Source organism: Aquarana catesbeiana, linkage group LG05, assembly GCF_042186555.1.
Source record: "Aquarana catesbeiana isolate 2022-GZ linkage group LG05, ASM4218655v1, whole genome shotgun sequence".
In the NCBI taxonomy this organism is placed as follows: domain Eukaryota; kingdom Metazoa; phylum Chordata; class Amphibia; order Anura; family Ranidae; genus Aquarana; species Aquarana catesbeiana.
In genome coordinates, this window is record NC_133328.1 from 414,315,132 (window position 1) to 414,337,826 (window position 22,695).

The window sequence follows — 22,695 nt, forward strand, 5'->3', positions numbered from 1 at the left end:
CATAGAATGCATTAGGTGAAAACCCTTGAAGGCTTACAACCCCTTTAGCCATTTGCCAACCAGCCGCCGTCAAAATAATACTGCCGCAGGTTGGGTCTATTGAGAAAAATCACCATAGCTGTACATCGCTTCGTGCACTAGATACAGTCGGCGCGTGGCCGGCGGCCGAAATGTCCGCCGGCCACCCGCGATCGCTCCACAGAGAGCCAGAATGGGAATCTGTCAATGTAAACAAACAGATCCCCGTTCTGTCAGGGAAGTAGAGAGAGATTGTCTGTTCCTAGTGATTAGGAACAGTAATCTCTTTCTACACCCCCAGTTAGAAACACCTCCCAGGGAACGCATTTAACCCCTTGATCGCCCCCTAGTGTTAACCCCTTCCCTGCCAGTGTAATTTATACAGTAATCAGTGCATTTTTCTAGCACTGGTTCCAAAAAAGGTGTCAAAAGTGCCCGATCTGTCCGCTGCAATGTTGCAGTCCCGCTAAAAATCGCTGATTACCGACATTACTAGTAAAAAAAAAAAAAAAGAAAAATCATAATAAAAATGCCATAAATATATCCCCTATTTTGTAGACGCTATAACTTTTGCGCAAACCAATCAATATACGCTTATTGGAATTTTTTTTTTACCAAAAATATGTAGCAGAATATATATCGGCCTAAACTAAGAAAGAAATGTTTTTTTTTTTTTGGGGGGGGGGGGGGGATATTTATTATAGCAAAAAAAATAGTTGTTTTTTTTTTCAAAATTGCCATTCTTTTTTTGTTCATGGCGCAAAGAATAAAAACCGCAGGAGATGATCAAATACCACCAAAAGAAAGCTCTATTTGTGGGGGGAAAAAAAAGGACATAAATTTTGTATGGGTACAACATCGCACGACTGCGCAATTGTCAGTTAACTGCTTGCCGACCAGCCGCTGCTGTTAGACTGCGACAACATGGCTCGGCTGCGCGAATCGCCGTCATGGTACGTCGGTACCATAGACGGCCACTAGGGGGCGCGTGCGCCCCCACGGAGCCGATACGAGCGCCAGGCGCTTGCAATCACCGCCAGGCTCCCGCGATCGCTCAGGGCACACAGAGAACCGGGATCAGTGTGTGTAAACACACAGTTTCCGGTTCTCTGAGGGAACAACAGACTCAGCTCTCGTCTGAACAGCGATCTGTCATGCCCCCTGCACAGTACCCATCCCCCTTCAGTTAGAACACACACTAGGACACACTTAACCCCTTCACTGCCCCCTAGTGCTTAACCCCTTCACTGCCAGTGACATTTTTACAGTAATCAATGGAATTTTTTTAGCACTGATCGCTGTAAAAATGCCAATGGTCCCAAAAATGTGTCAACATTGTCCAACGTGTAGACACTATAACTTTTGCTCAAACCAATCAATAAACGTTTATTGCGATTTTTTTACCAAAAATATGTAGAAGAATATATATCGGCCTAAACGGAGGGGAAAAAAATGTTTTTTTATATTTTTTGGGGGGATATTTATTATAGCAAAAAGTAAAAAATGTTGCTTTTTTTTTTTTCAAAATTGTCGTTTTTTTTGTTTATAGCGCAAAAAATAAAAACCGCAGAGGTGATCAACTACCACCAAAAGAAAGCTCTATTTGTGTGGAAAAACAGGACGTCAATTTTGTTTGGGAGCCACGTCACATGACCGCGCAATTATCAGTTAAAGCGGCGCAGTGCCGAATCGCAAAAAGTGCTCTGGTCTTTGGCCAGCCAAATGGTCTGGGGCTGAATAGGTAAAGCGCCGTATCGCACAATATGGCCTGGTTATTAAGGGGGGAAATCTTCCGGAGTTTATTTAGGGGGTTGGGTCAGCAGCCCTGTTCTGAAGGCCTGGCAGCCTCAGCAGCACATAGACGGCGCACTCGTTTAGAAATAACTAGAAGCACACCTTGGCGGGCTCTCGTATTATCTCCTATGAGGAATCAGTGAGTACTTCGCTGTCTGAGGGAACAACGCTTTCTGACGAAGTTTGACCCGACTCGGCACCCGCCTCCGGTCACGTGTCTCATTGGTCAGAGGAGCGATGGCGTTAGATGGAGGTGCCGGGCAGTGGGAGCCGGAGGAGGAGGAAGAGGGGAGCCCAGGGGACAGCGGCCATGTCTCTCACAGTCAGAGCGCCTGCAGCAGCGTCTCGGTTGGCCTTCTGAACGACGACGAACAAGCAGGTCTGAAAACAACAGCCAATCAGCTGTCCAGCTACCTTCTCCCCGCCCATCATAAGACTGAGGTAAGGGCGGGGCTTCCTGACAGTCATGTGACAGCTCACCTGCGCTTGCAGTCAGCCTCTCATGACAGAAACATGGAAGAGGCTGCTGTTGTCCTGTCCTGAAATGCCAGTCACCTGGCTCACCCCCCCCCCCTTTCATTACTGTGACATAAGCTTGCAAAGGAAGGCTTCTGACTACTGCTGACCAGGAGCAGTGATTCCAAGTGTGTCAGGCCAGCATTTTCAGAGGCGGACAGCAATGGCTGACCCCTGTGACCCTGAAATGCAAGCAGTTTCTTGAGGCATTAGCTAGATGCCAACGACATACCGCCAATGATGTGTGGCCCACTCAAGGCTGCTGCTCTGTTCACACTGTTGGGGTTCATTCAAACAACAGACCCCCTCCCCCTGTATGGGAATGGTCCCTCGACCCTTTAGAGCCATTTTTGCCTAAGGAATACATAAAACCCCCCAAATGTTATACATTTTCTGAAATCAAACACCCTAGAGAATGAAATAGTGGTAGTTCCAATTTTCCAGAGATAATGCTCTAACAGTCCCTAGACTAGAGGCCACCAGGTTCTTTTAGCCATGAATAATGGGCCTAGAATTATTGCTCTTACTCTGGCATGAACTGTGATATGTAACGTGTAGCAAAATCAGTGCTTTTGTGCATAGCCCCCCAGCACTTGCAGTTACATTTCTACATGTGTTTGGGGAAGGGGGGGTAAAAACACTCCTAATTTCTCAGCTGCTCTCCAGTGAATCTAATGGAATGCAGATCACACTTCATTCGATTCTTCTGTGGACAGTCACACCAGGACCCAGAAGTGACATTTTACACTTCGCTTTCAGGTCAGTAATGAAAAGGAAGATCAGCAAATGGACGTTTGCTGATCTCCTTCCACTGTACCCTGTGGCACCTACCATGGTGGTCCTGATTCCACCATTGGGCTCACAGAGCTAGAAAATATGGCATGGGGGGGGGGGGGGGTAATGGGGGTGTGTGGAAGAAATCTGGTGGCTGCATCTATCTGACAACCAATAGTCGACTTGTCAGATTTACACACTCTCCCCACCGGAAGTGCATGTCAAAGCCACCACTGTAAAGGAAAGGGATGGTCAGCACTCAGGATGACATCCAAAATAGTATTCCTTCATTAAATGCATGTACAAAGCTGTAAAACAGCCTACGCGTTTCGGACATTAGTCCTTAGTCTTGCCACACTTTTGTCTGAAACGCGTAGGCTGTTTTACAGCTTTGTACATGCATTCAATAAAGAAATACTATTTTGGATGTCATCCTGAGTTCCTTTATTTGGGTATGTTGGAGGTAAGGATGAGCTCTGGCGTGTTCACACAGCCCACGTGCAGAGCCCGCCAGTGCCAACTTCCTGGGGGGCTCTGCACGTGGGCTGTGCGAACACGCCGGAGCTCAGCCTTAGTTGGAGGTGTCAGCAGCCTCAAGGTCTGAGCATTGGGTGGAGCTGTTATGTGGGAAGGTTGCAGCACCTATACGCCTGTTTTCCAAAGCCACCACTTTAGTTTATATAATGGTGAAAGTTTTGGGGGATGAAACATATCGAAAGCAGCTTCAGGAACTTAATATGTACAGTCTGGAGGAAAGAAGGGAAAGGGGAGACATAATGGAAACCCTTTAAATACATCAAGGGGGTGAATGAGGTTCAGGAACGCAGTTTTTTTTTAATGAAACCAAAATCAAGAACACGGGGACATTACCTCAAACGAATCTTAGAAAGTATTATTTTACTGAAAGGGTGGTTGATGATTGGAATAAACCTCCAGCAGAGGTAGGGAGACAGTCAACAGTAAATAACTTCAAACATGCTTGGGAGAAACATAGATCTATACTCAAGACAACAAGGATAATGAAAAAGAAACAAAACAAAAAGTAAATAAAATGGGCAGACTCGATGGACTACTTGGTCTTTTTCTGCCGTCGCTTTTCTGTGTTTCTATATGGCAATGGTAGTAAAAGGTGTTTTTTTTTTTTAATTATTAAGTTGGTAAATATGAAATATTGCATATGAAAACATTTGTATTTCTTTTTCCTGTCAGCCAGTGGAGGACTAGGCTGCTTGCCACATTTTTACTAGGCTAATCTTAGCTGCTTGGCTGAAAAAAAGTGTTTTTATAGTTTACAATAACTGAAGCCCCAGTTATGCCAACATACTGAAATACAGTAAGGCTCAGTTCACACCGCTGCGACCTAAAAGTCGCGCAGTTTAGGGTGAGACTTTGCCAGGAGACTTCCTGGCGACTTGAGTACTACTTTGAGGCACAAGTCTGATATAAGTTGACTTGAAGTAGTACAGGAACCTTTTCTAAAGTTGGAGCGACTTCAGTAGTGCTAATTAAGACAGCTCTTATTGACTAACATGGAATTTCAGATGTCGCGCGACTTGGGGTCTCACAAGTCGGATCTCAAGTCACGGAAATATGAACCGAGCCAAAGTCCAACAAAGGACACTCCACTCACCCCTCTTTCCCTGTAGGGTCCTGCAGGGCTCTGTACACAGTTTAAATGAGAGCGTGCTCTTTCTTTTGGAACCTAAATTGTGCTGCTAAATCAGTGTATTGTGTGCACCGTGTATAACATGTTTATTTGTTAAATATTTTATGTAAATACAGGTGCATCTCAAAAAATTTTAACATCAAAAAGTACATTTATTTCAGTAATTCAATTAAAAAATTGAAACTCATATTATATAGATTCATTACACACAGAGTGATATATCTTAAGCATTTCTTTCTTTTAATTTTGAACATTATGGCTTACATCTAGTGAAAACCCAAAATTAAGTATCTCAGAAAATTAGAATATTGTGAAAAAGTTCAATATTGTAGATTCATGGTGTCACACTCTAATTAGCTAGTTAATTCAAAGCACCTGTAAAGGTTTCCTGAGCCTTTAAAGTGGGGTTCCCATTTAAAAAAAAAAAAATTAAAAGTCAGCAGCTACAAATAATGCAGCTGCTGACTTTTAATTGGACACTTACCTGTCCCAGGGTCCAGCGATGCGGGGGATCGAAGCCCCGCTCGTCCCCCCCTCTGCTTGGCGACGCCGGCATTCTAACTGTGGGTGCCACAGCCGAGCACCCACTGCGCATGCGCGAGCCGTGCTGTCACTGGCCCCGCAATCATCTGGGACCGGTCACGTGTCCCAGATGATTGACAAGAGGGAGGGGAGAGAGGCGATCTCCCTTCCTGCGCTGAGGGAAGTGACGTCAGGAGCCCAGGCACCGAAGGAGGCAGACTATGAGGAACCCCCTAGCAACGGGCATTTAGAGGTGAGTAAAAAAAAAAAAATTTCTCCAAATTTTTATTTTTTATTTTTTTTTAAACACATTACTAATTTTTTTTTTTGGGTTGGAACTCCACTTTAAGGCTGGGTTCACAATTTATACGGATGCGGCTCACAGCAGGGGTCCGGTGCATCCCTGTTCTCCGTTTCAGGGATGAATCAGGTCCTAATTGTTGCCAAAATTCGGACCTGAAACGGAGCCAAAGACGCACAGGACCCCTGTGCAGTGTGCTTCGCAGCCGCCATGGAGATGTGTGAACTGGCTCCATTGAGAGCCGGGCACACTCTCCTGTCATGCGAATTGCCCTCATCCAAATCACACTAGTGTGAACCCAGTCTGGTTTAATAGGTTACATAATCATGGGGAAGACTGGTGACTTGACAGTTTTCCAGAAGACAGTCATTGACAATGGGAGGGTAAGTCAAAAAAGGTCATTGCTAAGGAAGCTGGCTGTATCCAAGCATATTAATGGAAAGTTGAGTGGAAGGATAAAGTGTGGTAGAAAAAAGGTGCACAAGCAACAGGGATAACCTCAGCCTTGAGAGGATTGTGAAGTAAAGGCTAGGGTTGCACCGATACCACTTTTTTTTCAAGTACTCGCCAATACCGATTACCGATACTTCTTCTAATGTCATGTGACAGTGGACTGTGTCAGTAGTTTTTTATTCTATTTATTTTTTTACAATTTTTATTTTTGGTTATTTTTTCTTTTACAATGCTTTCTTTTTTTTTGGGGGGGGGGGGGGAGTTGTGGACTGTGTCAGTTGTTTTTTTTTTTTTTTTTTTACTTTTTAATTTTTTTTTACAATTTTACCTTTTAAATATTTATTAGTTTATTTTATTTATTTATTATTATTATTATTATTTTTTTTATCAGCCCTGTGGGGGGGGGGGGGGCTTTTGGTGAGATATCAGTGGTCTAAACGGACCCCTGACATCTCCCCTTTGAGACAGGGAAAGGGACAGAGGACACAGATTCCCCAGTCCCTTTCTCTGTAGCCTCAGCTTCACTGAAAATGAATGGACAGGAGACAGCGGCTCATGTTTATTCATAAACTGAAGCAGAGAAAAACACAGTTTACGATGCTCAGTTATGAATGGACAGGGTCAGTGATCACTGACTCTGTCCATTCAGAAAAGGAAGGAGCTGGTGAATTACATATTTACCAGCTCCATCCCCCTCCCTCCTGACAGATCCGGGACAGGGGAGGACATGGACGGGAACTGGAGGAGCACAGGGGTTATGGAGGGGGACTGGAGGAGCACGGAGGACACAGAGGGGGGCTGGAAGAGCACGGAGGGCATGGAGGGGGACTGGAGGAGCACAGAGGACACGAAGGGGGACTGGAGGAACACCAAGGACATGGAGGGGGACCACAGAGAGGGAGACCGGAGGACCACAGAGAGGGAGACCGGAGGACCACAGAGAGGGAGACCGGAGGACCACAGAGAGGGAGACCGGAGGACCACAGAGAGGGAGACCGGAGGACATAGAGGGGGAGTGGAGGTGCATGGAGGACATGGAGGGGGACTGGAGGAGGACCAGAGGAGCACAGAGAGGGGGACCAGAGGAACACATAGAGGAGGAAATGTAGAAGGACACAGGGGACAGTCAGGGATGATCGGTGCGGTGGTGGGGGGGAGTTACAAGCACCGATCTCCTGTATAGATTTTAATAAAGCAGCTGAAAGCCATGGAGGGTAGAGGAGGGGAAGTGGCTGTCAGCTGCTTTTATTGAAATCTATGCAGGGAGATTGGTGCTTGTAACTCCCCCCACCGCCTCACCGATCACCCCTGGCTGCTCAGGTACAGGATCAAGCATCAGAGTATTTGCACGAGTACAAGTACACATGCAAATGCTCGGTATCGGCACCGATACTAGTATCGGTATCACCCTAGTAAAGGCCATTCTAGAATTTGGGTGAGATTCACAAGGAGTGGACTACATATCCAGAACATGGACTACAACTGTTGCATTCCTTGTGTCAAGCCACTCCTGGAGAAAAAGGACTGGACTGTTGCTCAGTGGTCCAAAAGGCCTCTTTTCGGATGAAAGTAAATTTTGCATTTCATTTGGAAAGCAAGGTCCCAGAGTCTGGATGAAGAGTGGAGAGGCACAAAATCCAAGCTGCATGAGATCCAGTGTGATCATCTGCTGGTGTTGGTCCACTGTGTTTTATCAAGTCCAAAATCAGCGCAGCCATCTACCAGGAAATTCTAGAGCACTTCATGCTTCCCTCTGCTGACCAGCTTTATGGAGATGCTGATTTCATTTTCCGGCAGGACCAATACCTTGTTTAATGATAGTATCACTGTGCTTGATTGACCAGCAAACTCGCTTGAGCTAAACCCCATAGAGAATCTGTGGGGTGTTGTCAAGAGGAAGATGAGACACCAGACCCAACAATGCAGATGAGCTGAAGGCCACTGTCAAAGCAACCTGGGCTTCCATAACAGCTCAGCAGTGCCACAGGCTGATCGCTTCCATACCACGCCGCATTGATGCAGTTATTCATGTAAAAGGAGCCCCAACAAGTATTGAGCGCATACTATACTGTACATAGACATTTTTTAGTAAGCCAACATTCTGTATTAAAAATCCTTTTTTTTTAATTGGTCTTATGTAATATTCAAATTTTTCGAGATACTGAATTTGGGGTTTTCACTAGCTGTAAGCCCTATTTATCAATTTTTTTTTAAAAAATGCTTGAAATATATCACTCTGTGTGTAATGAATCTATATAATATATATGAGTTTCACTTTTTGAATTGAATTACTAAAATAATGTAACTTTTTGATAATATTCAAATTTTTTGAGGTGCACCTGTAGATAAAGAATAAAACATAATTAAAAAGTGGAATAAAAATGACCGTTGGGCTGGGTCTACACACTAGTTGTTCATTGTAGTACGAGAATGCGTATTGTGTTAAGTTCACCTTTTCGTTTTGAATTGGCTGATAAGGCACATGACCCTTTTCTTGGATGCAGTGCACCACATTGCATGGCAGGTCATTGGGGTGCCATTCACAATGAATAGAACAGCATTTGTAGGCATGTGTTGACATGCTTTTTAACCATTACCACAACACAATCTGAATGGCCTTTATCACTGCCAGTGTGTCCAGGAGCAGCTGAGTTTTGGCCGAAAAAAACACTTGACGCTGCTAAAGGCGTCTAAACGCTAGGTGCGTTTAGCACCTTAGCGTTTATTTCAATAGCCAGAATAAATTAAAATTGTAGCCAATGAATAAATAAACGCCCAATCTCTGCTAAACTTTGCAACGCTGGTTTGAAAAAAATGCAGCTTAGGTGAGTTTTTATTGCAGATTTTCTCCTGTCAGGATAAACAGCGTTTTACAATAAACCAGTGTGCATTGGGCCTAAAAGGAATTTAAATTCTTTAGGTTTTTTTCTACAAACATGTAAAATAGGTCAGTTTGATGTCAATATTCTTATCAGTGTTTTTTTAATATTTTAAAAATGTTGTTTCTATGAATGACTTAACTAATAACATATATATGTACATAGGGGAGGCCATATTCACTAATTACATATGCAGGCTCTACCTGCTTTTTCATGATAACACAATGGCTATGCTTTACTGCTCCCCACATTGCAAGTCTTTGAGCCATCTAACTCATTAAAAACAATGCACTGCCTGTGTAGCAGGCATCTTGCATCAATGTCTGTTAAAATAGACAACATAATTGCGCTAAGCTATTGATCTACACATCTTTATATTTAATACAATACCAAAATAATTGGAAAAGAAAGCATGTCAAAATTGTAAAAGTCCTATAAAAGTGGATAGCAGCAGATAAGAGGACAGCAGGGAGGGTGAGATGTTAATTCTAGTGATAGTTCCTGATACTATATATCACATAATACATATGATGTAACTTGTTTTATTTTTGCTGGGTTGGATATAGACATCAAGTATCTTTTTCTCCACAGCAAATTTGTCTGTTTAAATGTTGCTAGAGTATTAACAATGACCCAGTAATGTACATCATGTATTTCCCTATAATTTAATACCTATGACATACGTTTGTTGTCCAGATTGAGAATTTGGAGAAGAGCTTGGAAGACCTACTTGTTAGAGTTGATGAGTTTGTTGGAATGTTAGATATGGTAAGTACAGTACTTCTGCTTTATCTTATTTTTCACAAGTGATATGATAGGAAATGTCTAAGTATAATAAATTGCACCAAATTTTGTTATATATTGGGTATAATACACCAGTGATGAGTCCTGAGTGGCAGGTATATTATCCCATTATTTGGGCTGTAGTTCCTTTTAAGGGGATAGTTTGTGGTCATTGTTGAGTACTCAGGGTGAGGGGTTCCGGGGCAGTCTGGTTGGTAAAGATTGTTAGGTCCTTATTATGGACCTGGAATTTCAGCGGTTCGAACAGTTTTTGGTAAAAAAGAACCTTCAAATCCTGATTGCAGGGACTTTGGTCCCGAGGGGTTAACCCCCGGGTGCCTCTGAGTTCAGAAAAGGAAACAGTTGACACCTGGTTGTAAGAGACACCTCAGCGAGCAGGGTGAACTAAACTTGGAATTGAGCCATGGTTGCTGAACTGTGAAAGCCACCTCTTTGGGACCCCTAAAGCAGATGGGGAAAACCCCAGCGTGGGACTGGAATAGTGGCAGTGAGCCATTACCTTGTTTTTCCATTGAGCCAGAGTTATGGACTGTTTTGTGTTAATTTTTTGAAGTAAGCGGTTTTATTTTCTGGACTGTTTACAAGTTCAATAAAGATTGTCACAATGTAACACTGAATGAATGACTGCCTGTTCTCCCTGTTATAGACTATACAGTCTCCATACAAATGTGTATGTTCAATGTTTGATGTAACCTTCTCTACATAAACAATAACATTTTTTTGAGAAAGAAAAAAAAAAGATTGTCACTTTTACAAATGGCAGACAAGTCCTACAGGTTTTTGCCCTTACCGCTGTACAGGCTCGCAGTTTGAAAGCTGCAAGGGCTGTAAATGTATTACAAGCACGCTCATTAGTGCCCTCACAGTTCATTGAAAACTATAATGCCCCGTACACACGGTCGGACATTGATCGGACATTCCGACAACAAAATCCTAGGATTTTTTCCGACGGATGTTGGCTCAAACTTTCTTGCATACACACGGTCACACAAAGTTGTCGGAAAAAACGATCGTTCTGAACGCGGTGACGTAAAACATGTATGTCGGGACTCTAAACGGGGCAGTAGCCAATAGCTTTCATCTCTTTATTTATTCTGAGCATGCATGGCACTTTGTGCGTCGGATTTGTGTACACACGATCGGAAATTCCGACAACGGATTTTGTTGTCGGAAAATTTTATAGCCTGCTCTCAAACTTTGTGTGTCGGAAAATCCGATGGAAAATGTGTGATGGAGCCTACACACGGTCGGAATTTCCGACAACAAGGTCCTATCACACATTTTCCATCGGAAAATCCGACCGCATGTACGGGGCATAGGCCATCTGCCATGGTGCCAGACAGGACTTGTAGTTTTCTCCTTCACAGATTGCTGTGAATGAATGATACGGTTATGCGGGCTGAACCACACACTGATTTTGAAGTGTGACGGAAGAGGAACCCCTGCCTGCTGTCACAAGGAAGGGAGTTTGGAGCATGTTACATGTTACACCCTAAATACAGATGTATTGTGTAACGTGCTCCAAAGGCACAATCCTTTAACCACTTCAGCCCCGGAAGGATTTACCCCCTTAATGATCAGGCCACTTTTTGAGCTACGGCACTGCATTACTTTAACTGACAATGGCGTGGGCCTCCAACTCTGTACCCAAATAAAATTGACTTCCTTTTTTTCCCCACAAATAGAGATTTCTTTTGGTGGTATTTGATCACATCTGTGTTTTTTATTTTTTGTGCTATAAACAAAGAAGGACCGCCAATTTTGAAAAAAATCCAGTATTTTTTACTTTCTGTAATACTGTAATACATATCCAAAAAAAATGTAAAAAAAAAAAAAAAAAACTAATTCTTCATCAATATAGGCCAATATGCATTCTTCTACATATGTTTGGGGAAAAAAACCCAATAAGCGTATATTGATTGGTTTGCGCAAAAGTTATAGTGTCTACAAACTACGGGATAGCTTTATGGACTTTTACATTTATTTTTTATTTTTTACTAGTAATGGCGGCGATCTGCAATTTTTAGCAGGACTGCAACATTGCGGCAGGCAAATCTAACCCGAGGTGACACTTTTTGGGGACCAGCGACACCAATACAGTGATCAGTGCTAAACAAATGCACTGATTACTGTATAAATGACACTGGCAGGGAAGGGGTTAACAGGGTGATCAAAGGGTTAAATGTGTTCCCTCAGTGTGTTTCTTTACTGTGTTGAGGGAAGTGTTGACAAGAACAACACAAAGATCGCTGTTCCTAATCACTAGTAACAGCAGATCTCCATGTGGTTTTTCCTTGTTTACATGGGCAGATCCCCGTTCTGCCTCTCTGTACAATGATTACGGGTGGCCGGCGGACATCAGGTCCGCCGGGCAGGTGCATCGGCTCCTCCTCCATGCAGTGGGCTCACATGTGCCCACACTATCTATTGCATGAAACGACATATAGGTATGTCGTTTCGCGCAAAAGAGCCACCCGGTCGCAGTATATATGCAGTGGCCGGTCTTTAAGTGGTTAAAGTAGAATTCCAGGCAAACCCTAACCAGTCTTAAAAATGCTCCCTCCCCCCTTCTAACACCTATGCTGTCTAATCTCTGTAAGAAAGATGTATACATTTACCTATTTGCAGCCGGTTATGGTCCAGTCATGAGAACTGGAACCTCTGTGTCAGCCAGTGCGGCTTCAGGAGAGAAGAGACAGCACCGATAATAGATGGGCCTTCGAAAGCCAATGACCATAGGCATGCACACAGGGTGTGCCTGAGCACACCCTAATCACCCCATGCTCATGCCTCCCAACTGCCCTGGATTGGGCGTAACTGTCCCGAGATTTGAATTAAATCCTGGTGTTCTGCCAATCCAGGCTGAATCCCAGAACACGTTCCAACACTTGACTCTACTAATTAGCCTAAAGGGGTGAAACACTACTCCATTCCCCCTCTCTGTGTCTCCCCTGCAGCTGCGCTTGTCACAGGCAGCTACAGAGGAGACGTGGTTTGTTTATTCCAGATGGGGGACAAGTAGTAAAAGCCGCCACAAGAAGTAGGGAGGCAGGGCTATGATTGATTCTTAATTAGTACCCGCCCCCTTCCCAACAAATAGCGTTTCCTCTGTAGCTGTGTGTAAGAAGCACATCTGCAGGGAAGACACAGAAGATTGGCTTACTTCTGTTCCTCTCCCTGGGACTCTTCACAGAACTCAGGGTACTGAAGCACCAGGTCTTCTCCCCTTTCTACTATTCTCTGGTCCAGTAGGCAGGGCTATGAGTAGCTGTAATTTAGCCCCACCTGCTGGACCAGGGAATAGGAGAAGGAGTCTGAGTGCAGTACGCTGAGTAATATGCAGAGGCCAGGGAGAAGGAGAACAGAGGTAAGCAGTGCAGAGGTGAGACAGACGGTCACTTACTACTGCACTCTGTACTCTGTGCATCACCTCTAAACTCTGCTTCGCTTAGGACTGACCTCTGAAATCTGTAGTAAGTGATGCAGCGTTTAGAAGGGACTCAGTAAGTGAGGCAAAGCTCCAAGGTTAGTAGTAATAAACAGTCAACTTGCCTTTCAGACTAATGCGGTGCGGTTTTCCCACACCTTGGGTGCAGCACAGTGTTTCCACGGTTTTTGTGTGGGTTAGCTGCGCTTTACCATAGACTTCTTTTATTTCTCATGGTTTTGATATTCTTTCTGAAAGTGCACCAAAACCAGGCTTTAAGTTTTTGGTTTTAGAAAGCACGCCAAAAGCATATTTTATGGGGGCAGGAAGGCTTTTGTTTTATTTAACCACACCCCTTTAAGCCCCTCTTACTGTAAACACAATTTGGTCATACCCACCATTTGCCGCAACTTTGGGTTTTGAGCTTTGGTGTGTATACCCTAATGCAATAGGCTGCACACACCTGCCTATACCTATGAGTAATATCACTACTCCCAGGCACTGCCAGCCACGGTTGAGCGCTCTCTCTTCTCTCCTGCAGCCACCGCTGGCTGATACAAGGCATCACATAACCAGACCGAATTGGACTGAAAATAGGTAAGTATAAACAGTGGGTATAGAAAAGAATCCTCCCTTTAAATAATAATTACATTTTGTTGCTTCTCAGCCTGAAATTGTTGTTGTATCCAGCTGTATTTACTCAGTGCCACTTAATTGTCAAAAAAATAAAAATACAGAATCACTGAGCTTTGGAAAAGGATCCATGCCCCTTATGTCAGTATTTTGGTGACATTACAGTCGTTAGTCAGTTGAGATATGTCTCTACTAACTATGAACATCCAGACTTTGCAATATTTGCCCACTCTTTTTTGCAGAACTGCTCAAGCTCAGTTAAATTTGATGGTGATCGTTTGTGGACGGCAGTTCTTTCCACAGATTTTCAATGGGGTTTAAGTCTGGGCTCTGATTAAGCCATTCAAATACATTCACCTTTTCTCCTTCAACCATTATGTATGTGGTCATTTTTCCTGAGAGCTGTGGATCAATGCCATGTTGGAAGGTAAACCTTCTTCCCATTGACAACTTTCTGGCAGATGGCAGCAGATTTTCCTCAAGAATATGATGGTATTTGGCCCCATCCATTCTTCTTCTATACTGATACGTGCTCCAGTCCCTGCTGCAGAGAAACACCCCATAACAGGATATTACCAACCCCATGCTTTACAGTAGGAATGGTGTTATTTGGATGGTGAGCTGTATTGGATTTCTGCCAGCCATATTGTTTGGTGTTGAGGCCAAATAATTAAATTATCTGACCATAAAACCTTTTTCCATGTGGAGTCAGAATCTTCAAGGTGCATTTAAGGTGGTCAGATGAGACTAAAATTGAATTATTTGGCCTCAACACCAAACATGTCTGGAATTCTGCTTTAACAACTGCTCTCACACCAAACCCCTATTCCTATACACCTTATGGATCCAGTGGATTTTTACATTTTAGCTATGTGCCTATTGATTCCTTGGTAACTTTGTCTTTACTTCAGATAACAAAGTAAAATACATAGGGTTTTTTTGTACACACAAGCCTTAAAAAAAAAAAAAAAATATATTGGGGTTGATTTACTAAAGGCACTTTGCAAGTGATTGCAGCTGCACTAAAAGGACATTTGCTCCAGAGCTTGGTAATTGGTGAAGCTTCACTTTGCAAAGAATATCCAATAACAAGCAAGGGGAAAAAAATGACTGGATGATGAAAGTCAGCAGAGCTTCCCCTCATTTACTAAACCCTGAAGCAAATTCCCTTGCAGAGTGCAACTGCACTTGCAAAGTGCAGTCTATATTCTTTTAGTAAATCAACCCCACAATCTTGCAAAAAATATTTTATTCTCTATGCAATCTGTAGACAAAAAAATGTTTGATCAGTATTGGTAACAATAAAATAAAAGGTCTTTTTTATAAATGTTTTCACCCAGGATTCACATATTTTTCCAATTGATTCTAATGTCGAAGTGTTACTATAGATAAAGGACCCATTTTATTTATTTATTTGTTTGGATGACAGTAAAAATAGGATTCAATTGAAAAGCATGACTAAGTTGTTTACAAGGGGATAAAGGATTTTTTTAAAATTTATTTAAAAACAGAACTAAACATGACTAGTAAAAAAAACAGTAATCATCTCTATATTGCAGAGGAGACATGCTATGTTTCATCTGCAATAAGTAACACTTATTAGCCTGTTTGCAGTCGTCTGTTGAATGCACATAGAGCTATGCTGTGCAGCTCAGTGTGCATTCCTGGCAAAGAAGAGCCCCATGTGCATGTGCGGGATGATGTCAATCAAGAGGCCAAAAAACACTTGGAAGTAACCAGGGAAAAGATAACAGTCAATGAGTGCTTTAACCTAGAATGAGGAAATTTGTATTTCTCTGAGTACAGTTCCGTTTTAAATACATAACACAGAAGACTAAGGAACAAAATGATTGAAAAGGAAAAAAAGTTTAAACTTGAAAGGATAAAGAATCTGGCCCACAAAGTTTACTTACCCTTTTATCACTCTTTCTATGTGTACTGCCTACCAACATCATTCATTTTTCCCCCTATTCTGGCCTCTTATTGGAGCTGTCATTTTGTACTTGACTAATGTAGTCTAATATTGGGTAACAATTACTGCTGACTTAAAGAATGTGTTACCCCAAAATGTCATATTGCCGATATGTGTCTGTGGTACCATGTACTTGTGTTTAAAAAGTGTCATGTTCTGTTTGCATTTCTTCTTTTGTGTAAAGTACCTGGTGATCCTTCCAGTCTCTCTGCTTTCCTATTTCAAACTGACCACACTAGAGTTGAGAGCATATCCATCCCAGCATGGTCGGGTTTCTGGTTGTGCTGGGAACATAGTCTGACCGTCCTCCAATGGCCAGGACTTTTGCTTACACATGCCCACCTACACAGGCATTCGCAGTATCCTGCTGTTTCTCCACCCCACCTCTCTAAGCCCCTTATGCAGCTAAGAGCAGAGGTCATGTGATCATTTATAAAGAACAAACATATTGTTAATTTTTTTTTTTCATATCTACACACAAATGTTTTGCCATTTCTACTTTAAACATAATGGGTTCTTTTACAAGGTGAAGGTTCACATATATTTTAAAATGCTGTTTTCCCAAAGCGCCTTCAAGGACAGCTACATCAGAGATACCGGCTCCACCCTCTACAGGAAGCACCATACCAAAAACAGTTAAAGGCCCCTCCCACCTCGTCGTCCTCAGTTGTTATTGTGTTTCTGACCCTCCAGGTAAAGAGGGTCAGAAACATCGGTGTCTCATGGAAAGACATCCTGAGAGTGCCAGCCTGGTCCATAAACCACTCTTTTTAAAAACACTATTGTGTGGAACTGCTTTCCAGCCAAGATCTGACTTTTTGGAATAAATTCTGCAAGCTGTGGTCCATACCTGAGGTAGAAGTATTACTTTTTTTTATCTTCATGTAGCTGTCCTGGAAAAGGCTTTGGGAAAACAACAGTTAGACTTACTGGTGTTTCTAAGCGTTTTCCAGGACAGCGTCCTTTTTTGCCACCCTGGTCTTTTCACCATTTCTATGAGTGTCTGATTATGTTATGTATTGTGGTCTGTGTATTTTTATATATATGTAATTCCCCTCATGCACACTGATGGTTTTTCTTTTTGGTTAACAACTAAGGGCGAGGTGGTGGAAGGGGCCTTTTAACTGTTTTTGGTATTGTTTCCTGTAGAGGACAGAGCCAGTATCTCTCATGTAGCTGTCCTGGAAGACTCTTGGAAACACTGTCACCGGTAAGTCTAACCATGTTTTTTTTTTTTTTTTTTTCCTTTACAGATACGAAATGATACATCTCAAGTGGTTAATGAAAAAGTACCTCAGATTTACACTAAGGCGGCAGAAATGAGAAAACTCTACCAGAAGATAGACTTGCTTGAGGTAGAAAAGTGAAAGCGGTTGTTATTTTAGTAGAAATGATAAAAGAGTTGTATTGTTAGATGTATTGTATTAAGTTTGACATAGCACAATATAACTAAGTTTTGCTCACAGAAACTAAGTAGATTTTATCATCCATACTCCAGTGCTGTCTGTATAAAGCAGTTTTTGCTTTTGTTACTATAGCAGAGAGAGCATTTACCTTTTTATTGTTTAAAAACAATGAAATAATTGTAGGGAAACATCTTTCAGTAGTCAGCTCTATGGGTTTTAACTTACATCACATAATCCTGATTCCACAGAAATCTTAGCACAGTTTTTATTTTGGTGATGAAATTTTGAGTAAGTAGTAAGAAACTGTCAGACATTTGAAGGTATAGCATCCACCAAATGCCTCCCAAGCGCTGAATAGTCTTGTAGGGTGGTGGTCGTAGATTTGGGTGACATGTATGGGTGGATATATCCCAAAAGAACCCCCCTGGTTCTGTGACATTGAGGGACACTTGGGAACGTCATTCGTGGAGATAGTTGGTGGTGACGTGATTGGGGCAATGGACCTCTAGGGGGAGTGGTGGAGAAGCCTGATGTGATGTGGATGGCCTCTCTTACACCTCTGGCTCAGGGCCCCTGGTAAAGTAACAGGAGACACAAGGGCATGTAGTGGCATGAGTGCCTGACAGATCTTTCCATAGGTGATTCAGATAGGTCGTCTGTGCTTCCCCGGAAGCAGACCGAACAGCGGATGTGAGAACAGCAGAGATGGCAGACTGTCGTTGGTATCCGTCAGGAACTGGCTGGGCAACAGGCAGACGATCAGCAGGCACTGGGCTGGGCAGAAGACAGTAACTAACTGGTTGGCAGGCACTGACCCCAAGCGGCAGATAGTTCATCAGTAAAGTCAGGCAAGCCAGATCTGTAACTGGTAAGCAGATCAGGTGTAAGACGGAAGACTGAAGACTAGTCAGGGTTCAGACTGGAGTCAAGAACAGTGAGGCAGATCAGCATAACAAGTAGGTAGAGATGTACTCCAAGAACAACTTGGGGTCAGTAACAGGCAGAGGTCGGGTGTAGTCTGGGGCAGATCGGGTCAGTAGCAAGTGTTCAGACACAGGAACAAGTAACAGGTTATGCAGGAAATGCTATAGACCAAATGGCAATGATCCAGTGCAGCAGCAGCTCTGTTTAAATAGCCTGTTTGGCGCCAGCAATAGTTACAGGAGACATTTAAGACCTGTTTTAAACTTTGACCATTCATTTATACTTCTGAAAATCCTTGTATAAATACATTTTCTTATTTACACTGAATTTATACAAAGGATTCAGAGCCCCTTGTTGGATAGCACGAAAATGCCATTCAATAAAAATAATGCTTTTCAATTTCCCAAATTGTCACCAAAACTAGTGCGTCACAAAATAAAATAACCCAAGCCAGACAGAATAGAGGAACACAATATCAGAGTATAAGCCATGGGCATTTCTAGTATATGTTTTTTCTGCTTTTGTTGAAGTTAGCAAATACACATGCACTCTTGATTTGCATTTTATCAAGATTCTATGCATTTGAAAGCAGAAAATAAAAAACCACAAAAAAAAAACAAACGAGACAGGTGTATTACTTTAAAAATGTAGTTAAAGTGAAAGGCAAATCAAAACCTAATAGACATTGTGAGTTTTTTTCGTTCAACCCAGTGGACTGAACGAAAAATAAACTGAAGAGCTCAAGTGGAGATCCTGTTCTAACAATCTGATGTTAGTACAGGATCTCCTCTCTGTTGTAATATGTTGGTAGATTTATGTGGGATTTCATATTATTATTATTATTATTATTATTATTATTATTATTATTATATATGTACACATACAGTACAAGATTGACCAGGCCAGATTTGAGTCACGGCACCAATGTAGTGATATAGTATAGTGGGTAGATAATTATTTAGTAGTTATTATAATCTTCCACAGCAACCCACTTCTTCCAGAGAGATACACTTTATTGACTCCCAACACAGAACAAAGTCTTGCAACGGATGACAAAATCCAACAGAGTAAATAATAGCCTTCAGAGTCCCATGTTTCCTAGACCTGTGCCTTCATAATCACAGAGAGAGTAAATAGACTGAACGCCTGAACGGTTGTATTACCTATACACTGAATAGCTGAGCAATTTGATTGGCTGTTTAAATTAGGCCTTTGATCTGCTTCTGTCTTTCAGTGTGACAGACAATGACCCCTAGCCATAAACAGCTGAATACAGCCCAAAGTCACTATCTGTCCCCTTATATATGTGGAGTAAATCTTGTTTGGCCACTTCCCCTTTGATCAACAAGTCCCCTTTGATGTGTGTAATTGAGTAGGCTCGGACAACTCAACCATTGTCAACTGAAATCTGGCCTGGTCAATCTTGTACTGTATGTGTACATATATATGATAATATAAAATCCCACATAAATCTACCAAGATATTACAACACTCCCGAGCTCAGATGCCGATCGGCAGACATTTTTTGGTCATGCCACTAAACGTCCAGCTTCTGTCGGGCCGGCTGCCGTACACATGGGCTGAATGCCAGCTGGTTTCTATTGAATCGGCCGATACTGTCTGATATTCGGCCCATGTATACAGGGCTTAAGCTTAAAGCAGAGTTCCAGTCATATTTTTGTTTATTAAAAGTCAGCAGCTTCAAAAATTGTAGCTGATGACTTTTAATAAACAGCCACTCACCTGTCCCATGATCCAGTTGTGCACTCACCTGCGCTGTGTTCTCCCCATGTCCTCCCTCGGCGCCGCCGGCATCTCTACTATAGGCACCCGGCTGTGACAACTTGCGGCTTCACAGCAGGGTGCCCACTGAGCATGTGTAAGTGGTGCTGCACTCTGTGACTGGTCCTGTAGTCTTCTAGGACCTGTCATATGTCCCAGAAGAGTTCGGGAGGGAGAACTTCCACTTCTGATCACCTAATGTGACCAGAAGTGGGAGCAGGTACCTGTCAAAATCTGGTACCTGCTCCCTCCCCAAAAGCTCAGTTTCACAAACAGGACCCGGGAGGAGGCCTTAAAGCAGAAGTTCCACTTTTGATTGGAGCGCCGCTTTTAAATATATTCCCACCCCTATTCTGAAGTTGCCCTGGTCAGGTCACATGATCGGGTCCCAGCGCCTGCTTCAGTGTAGAGGAGGGATATCCGACGCCCCATAGTAAGCCTATGGGAAATGTCATCGCCCATGCTCTGCAGCTGTTGTCGGCAATCTCTTCTCTACACTGAAGCCAGCAGCAGGACCCAATCATGTGACCGAACCAAAGTAACTTCAGAATAGGTAGGTATAGGCATCTTTCCTTTTTACAGTGTAGATGGAATCATCTTAGAAGGGGCGTGAGAGTGGATTTAAGCTTAGTTAAGTTTTGATTTGCCTTCCATTTTGAGACCCAACAAATAAAAATGTTTGTGTTGTGTGTATGCTACAGATCGATGTGCCCTGTCCTCCTGCTTCCCAGCATTATATGTTCTACTATTTTGCAATCTGATTACTTTCTTATTCACTGTGATAATTTTGTTTTTATTTTAGAAAAGCTATTATAACATTTTCTTCTGTTTTGTGCACTTATGGACAGGCCTTTGTTAAGAAGGTTGGAGGTGATGTGGCTCTCATGGAAGAGCAGGTTACACAAGCGGAAACAAACTTGGGCACCTTTCCTAACCCTCTAAAGAAAATCTTCCAAAACCTCAGTGCCTCACCTCTCTTTTCTCCCACGGTAGGCAATTGTTGTGGTTATCTAAGCTTTTCTGTGTCTAACTGAACCCCATCCCGAAGACGCCCTCATTGCCTCATTTAACATTCTCTGCCTCTTTATTTCACCTACAGAAGAGCAACCATTAAAATGTAACAGGTCACAGATTAAGCTGCAGTTTTTTTTTTTTTTTTTTTTTTTTTTTATCAGATAGTTTTTATTGAAAAAGAAGAGAAAATTTTTAACATACAAAACACTGTGTCGAGGAGACACAATCCTATCCATAGATGTATCAATCCGGCAATATAGTAATTACAATATCACTGCATATAGCAACATAGTCCATGTGAAATAAAAGAATATTGTAAAGTGAGCTTAGCAAGCCTTCCTGAGTATTTAATAACATAAGTTGTGCATCCTCCGCTTATCCTTTTACCCTAGTTCCGCTCCCGGAACCTAGATCGGCCCAGAGAGCAGAGCAAGGCAAGGGAAGCATTAACCCCTAGAAATGGGGTGTGATTCATAGTAAGCAAACATATACCTGAACAGGTAAATAGAAACAAAACAGTTGACCTCTGCAAGTCAAAGTATGTATTACTTGTAGCAGTGTTGGAGAGAGAACGCTAATATTCACCTGTCCTTACTACAGATACCTCAGTCTCAGTTAATAGTGCCTCAATCAAGTGGATGATGTCTTACCACCAAGAATTCTATTGTGAACTAATTGTAGTGGAGCTAACCTGGGAACTTCTCGCCAGGCATCCCAGATATGCTCAAATTTTGTTGGGCTACCCCAATGTTTGTAAGTTAGTTGCTCCCTTAAAAGTGTCTCATTTATAGTTTTAACCCATTCCGCATGTGTGGGGGGCGTGATGCAAAGAGCCATTTTCGTGCTATGAGCTTTCTAGCAATAAATAAAACTCAGAGAATAGCAACATATGTGTGAGGTGTATTTAGTTCTTCGTCCAACCAATCCAGTAGGCAGAGTTTCGGGTCTACTTTAAGAGTGAGATTCCAAATTCTATTAATCACCTCAGTCCAATATCCTATCAACTTTGGACATTTCCATAGCATGTGTATAAGCATACCATTGTCTATTTTGGAACCGGGGACATAATGGACAGTCTCTTCTATGCTATTTATGTAATTTATAAGGAGTACGATATGTGCGATGAATAATAAACAGTTGGTGAGTTTTTGAGCGGATGAGAGTGGTACTTTAAGTACATTATGCAGAATACTGGACCATTCCTCATCAGAAATGTGACCTATATCCTCTGACCACCCAGACCCACATTTAAAGGACATAGCTTTGGAAACCTGACATATAAATGAACCATATATGGAGGAAATCTGTCCCTTCTTGGATTTTGTTGATACCAGCTGTGTAAGCACCATAGGACTAGTTAGTTCCCAGTTAGATATTCTAGATTGTGCAAAAATGGCATGCCTGAGTTGTAAATATTGAAAGAATAGATTATTTGGTAAGCCATATTTCTCTCTGAGATTGAAAGTCTTTCAATAGATTTCCATGATATTGCTACAAAATATAAACCAAACCACATCTAGACCAGTTGAAGAAGCCCTGTAGCTTTAAGCTGCCATTTACAAAGCAATGTAAACTGTAGAACAAGGTAGATTTTAGATAAGCCCACAAAAACACTATAAAGGCTTGTTTTTCTTTAGTCATCTTCCAGGACGGCACACCTGAGAGATGACTGGTCCATCTGACAGGAAACACAATCAACACATGAGGTTAAAAGGCCCCTCCCTTCCCCCTGTACCTCAGTTCTTGATTGTGTTTCCCGGCAGCGAGTAGTCGGTAACGGATGGTTTACCCCCCCGGGTGTTGGATGCCA

The 22,695-nt window shown here is 42.4% G+C and overlaps 1 protein-coding gene across 1 annotated transcript in view; it reads left to right on the plus strand.

Annotated features, from left to right (window-relative positions):
* The first annotated feature begins 1,975 nt into the window (after positions 1-1,975).
* The window catches only part of BLOC1S4 (biogenesis of lysosomal organelles complex 1 subunit 4), a 33,364-nt gene continuing 12,644 nt past the window's right edge, over positions 1,976-22,695 (plus strand). Inside the window, exons 1-4 of the mRNA XM_073631180.1 lie at positions 1,976-2,253; positions 9,620-9,691; positions 17,013-17,114; positions 20,720-20,860. Of these exons, the coding sequence (XP_073487281.1) occupies positions 2,050-2,253; positions 9,620-9,691; positions 17,013-17,114; positions 20,720-20,860 (519 nt within the window). The 5' untranslated portion in view covers positions 1,976-2,049. The remainder of the gene's footprint in view (positions 2,254-9,619; positions 9,692-17,012; positions 17,115-20,719; positions 20,861-22,695) is intronic.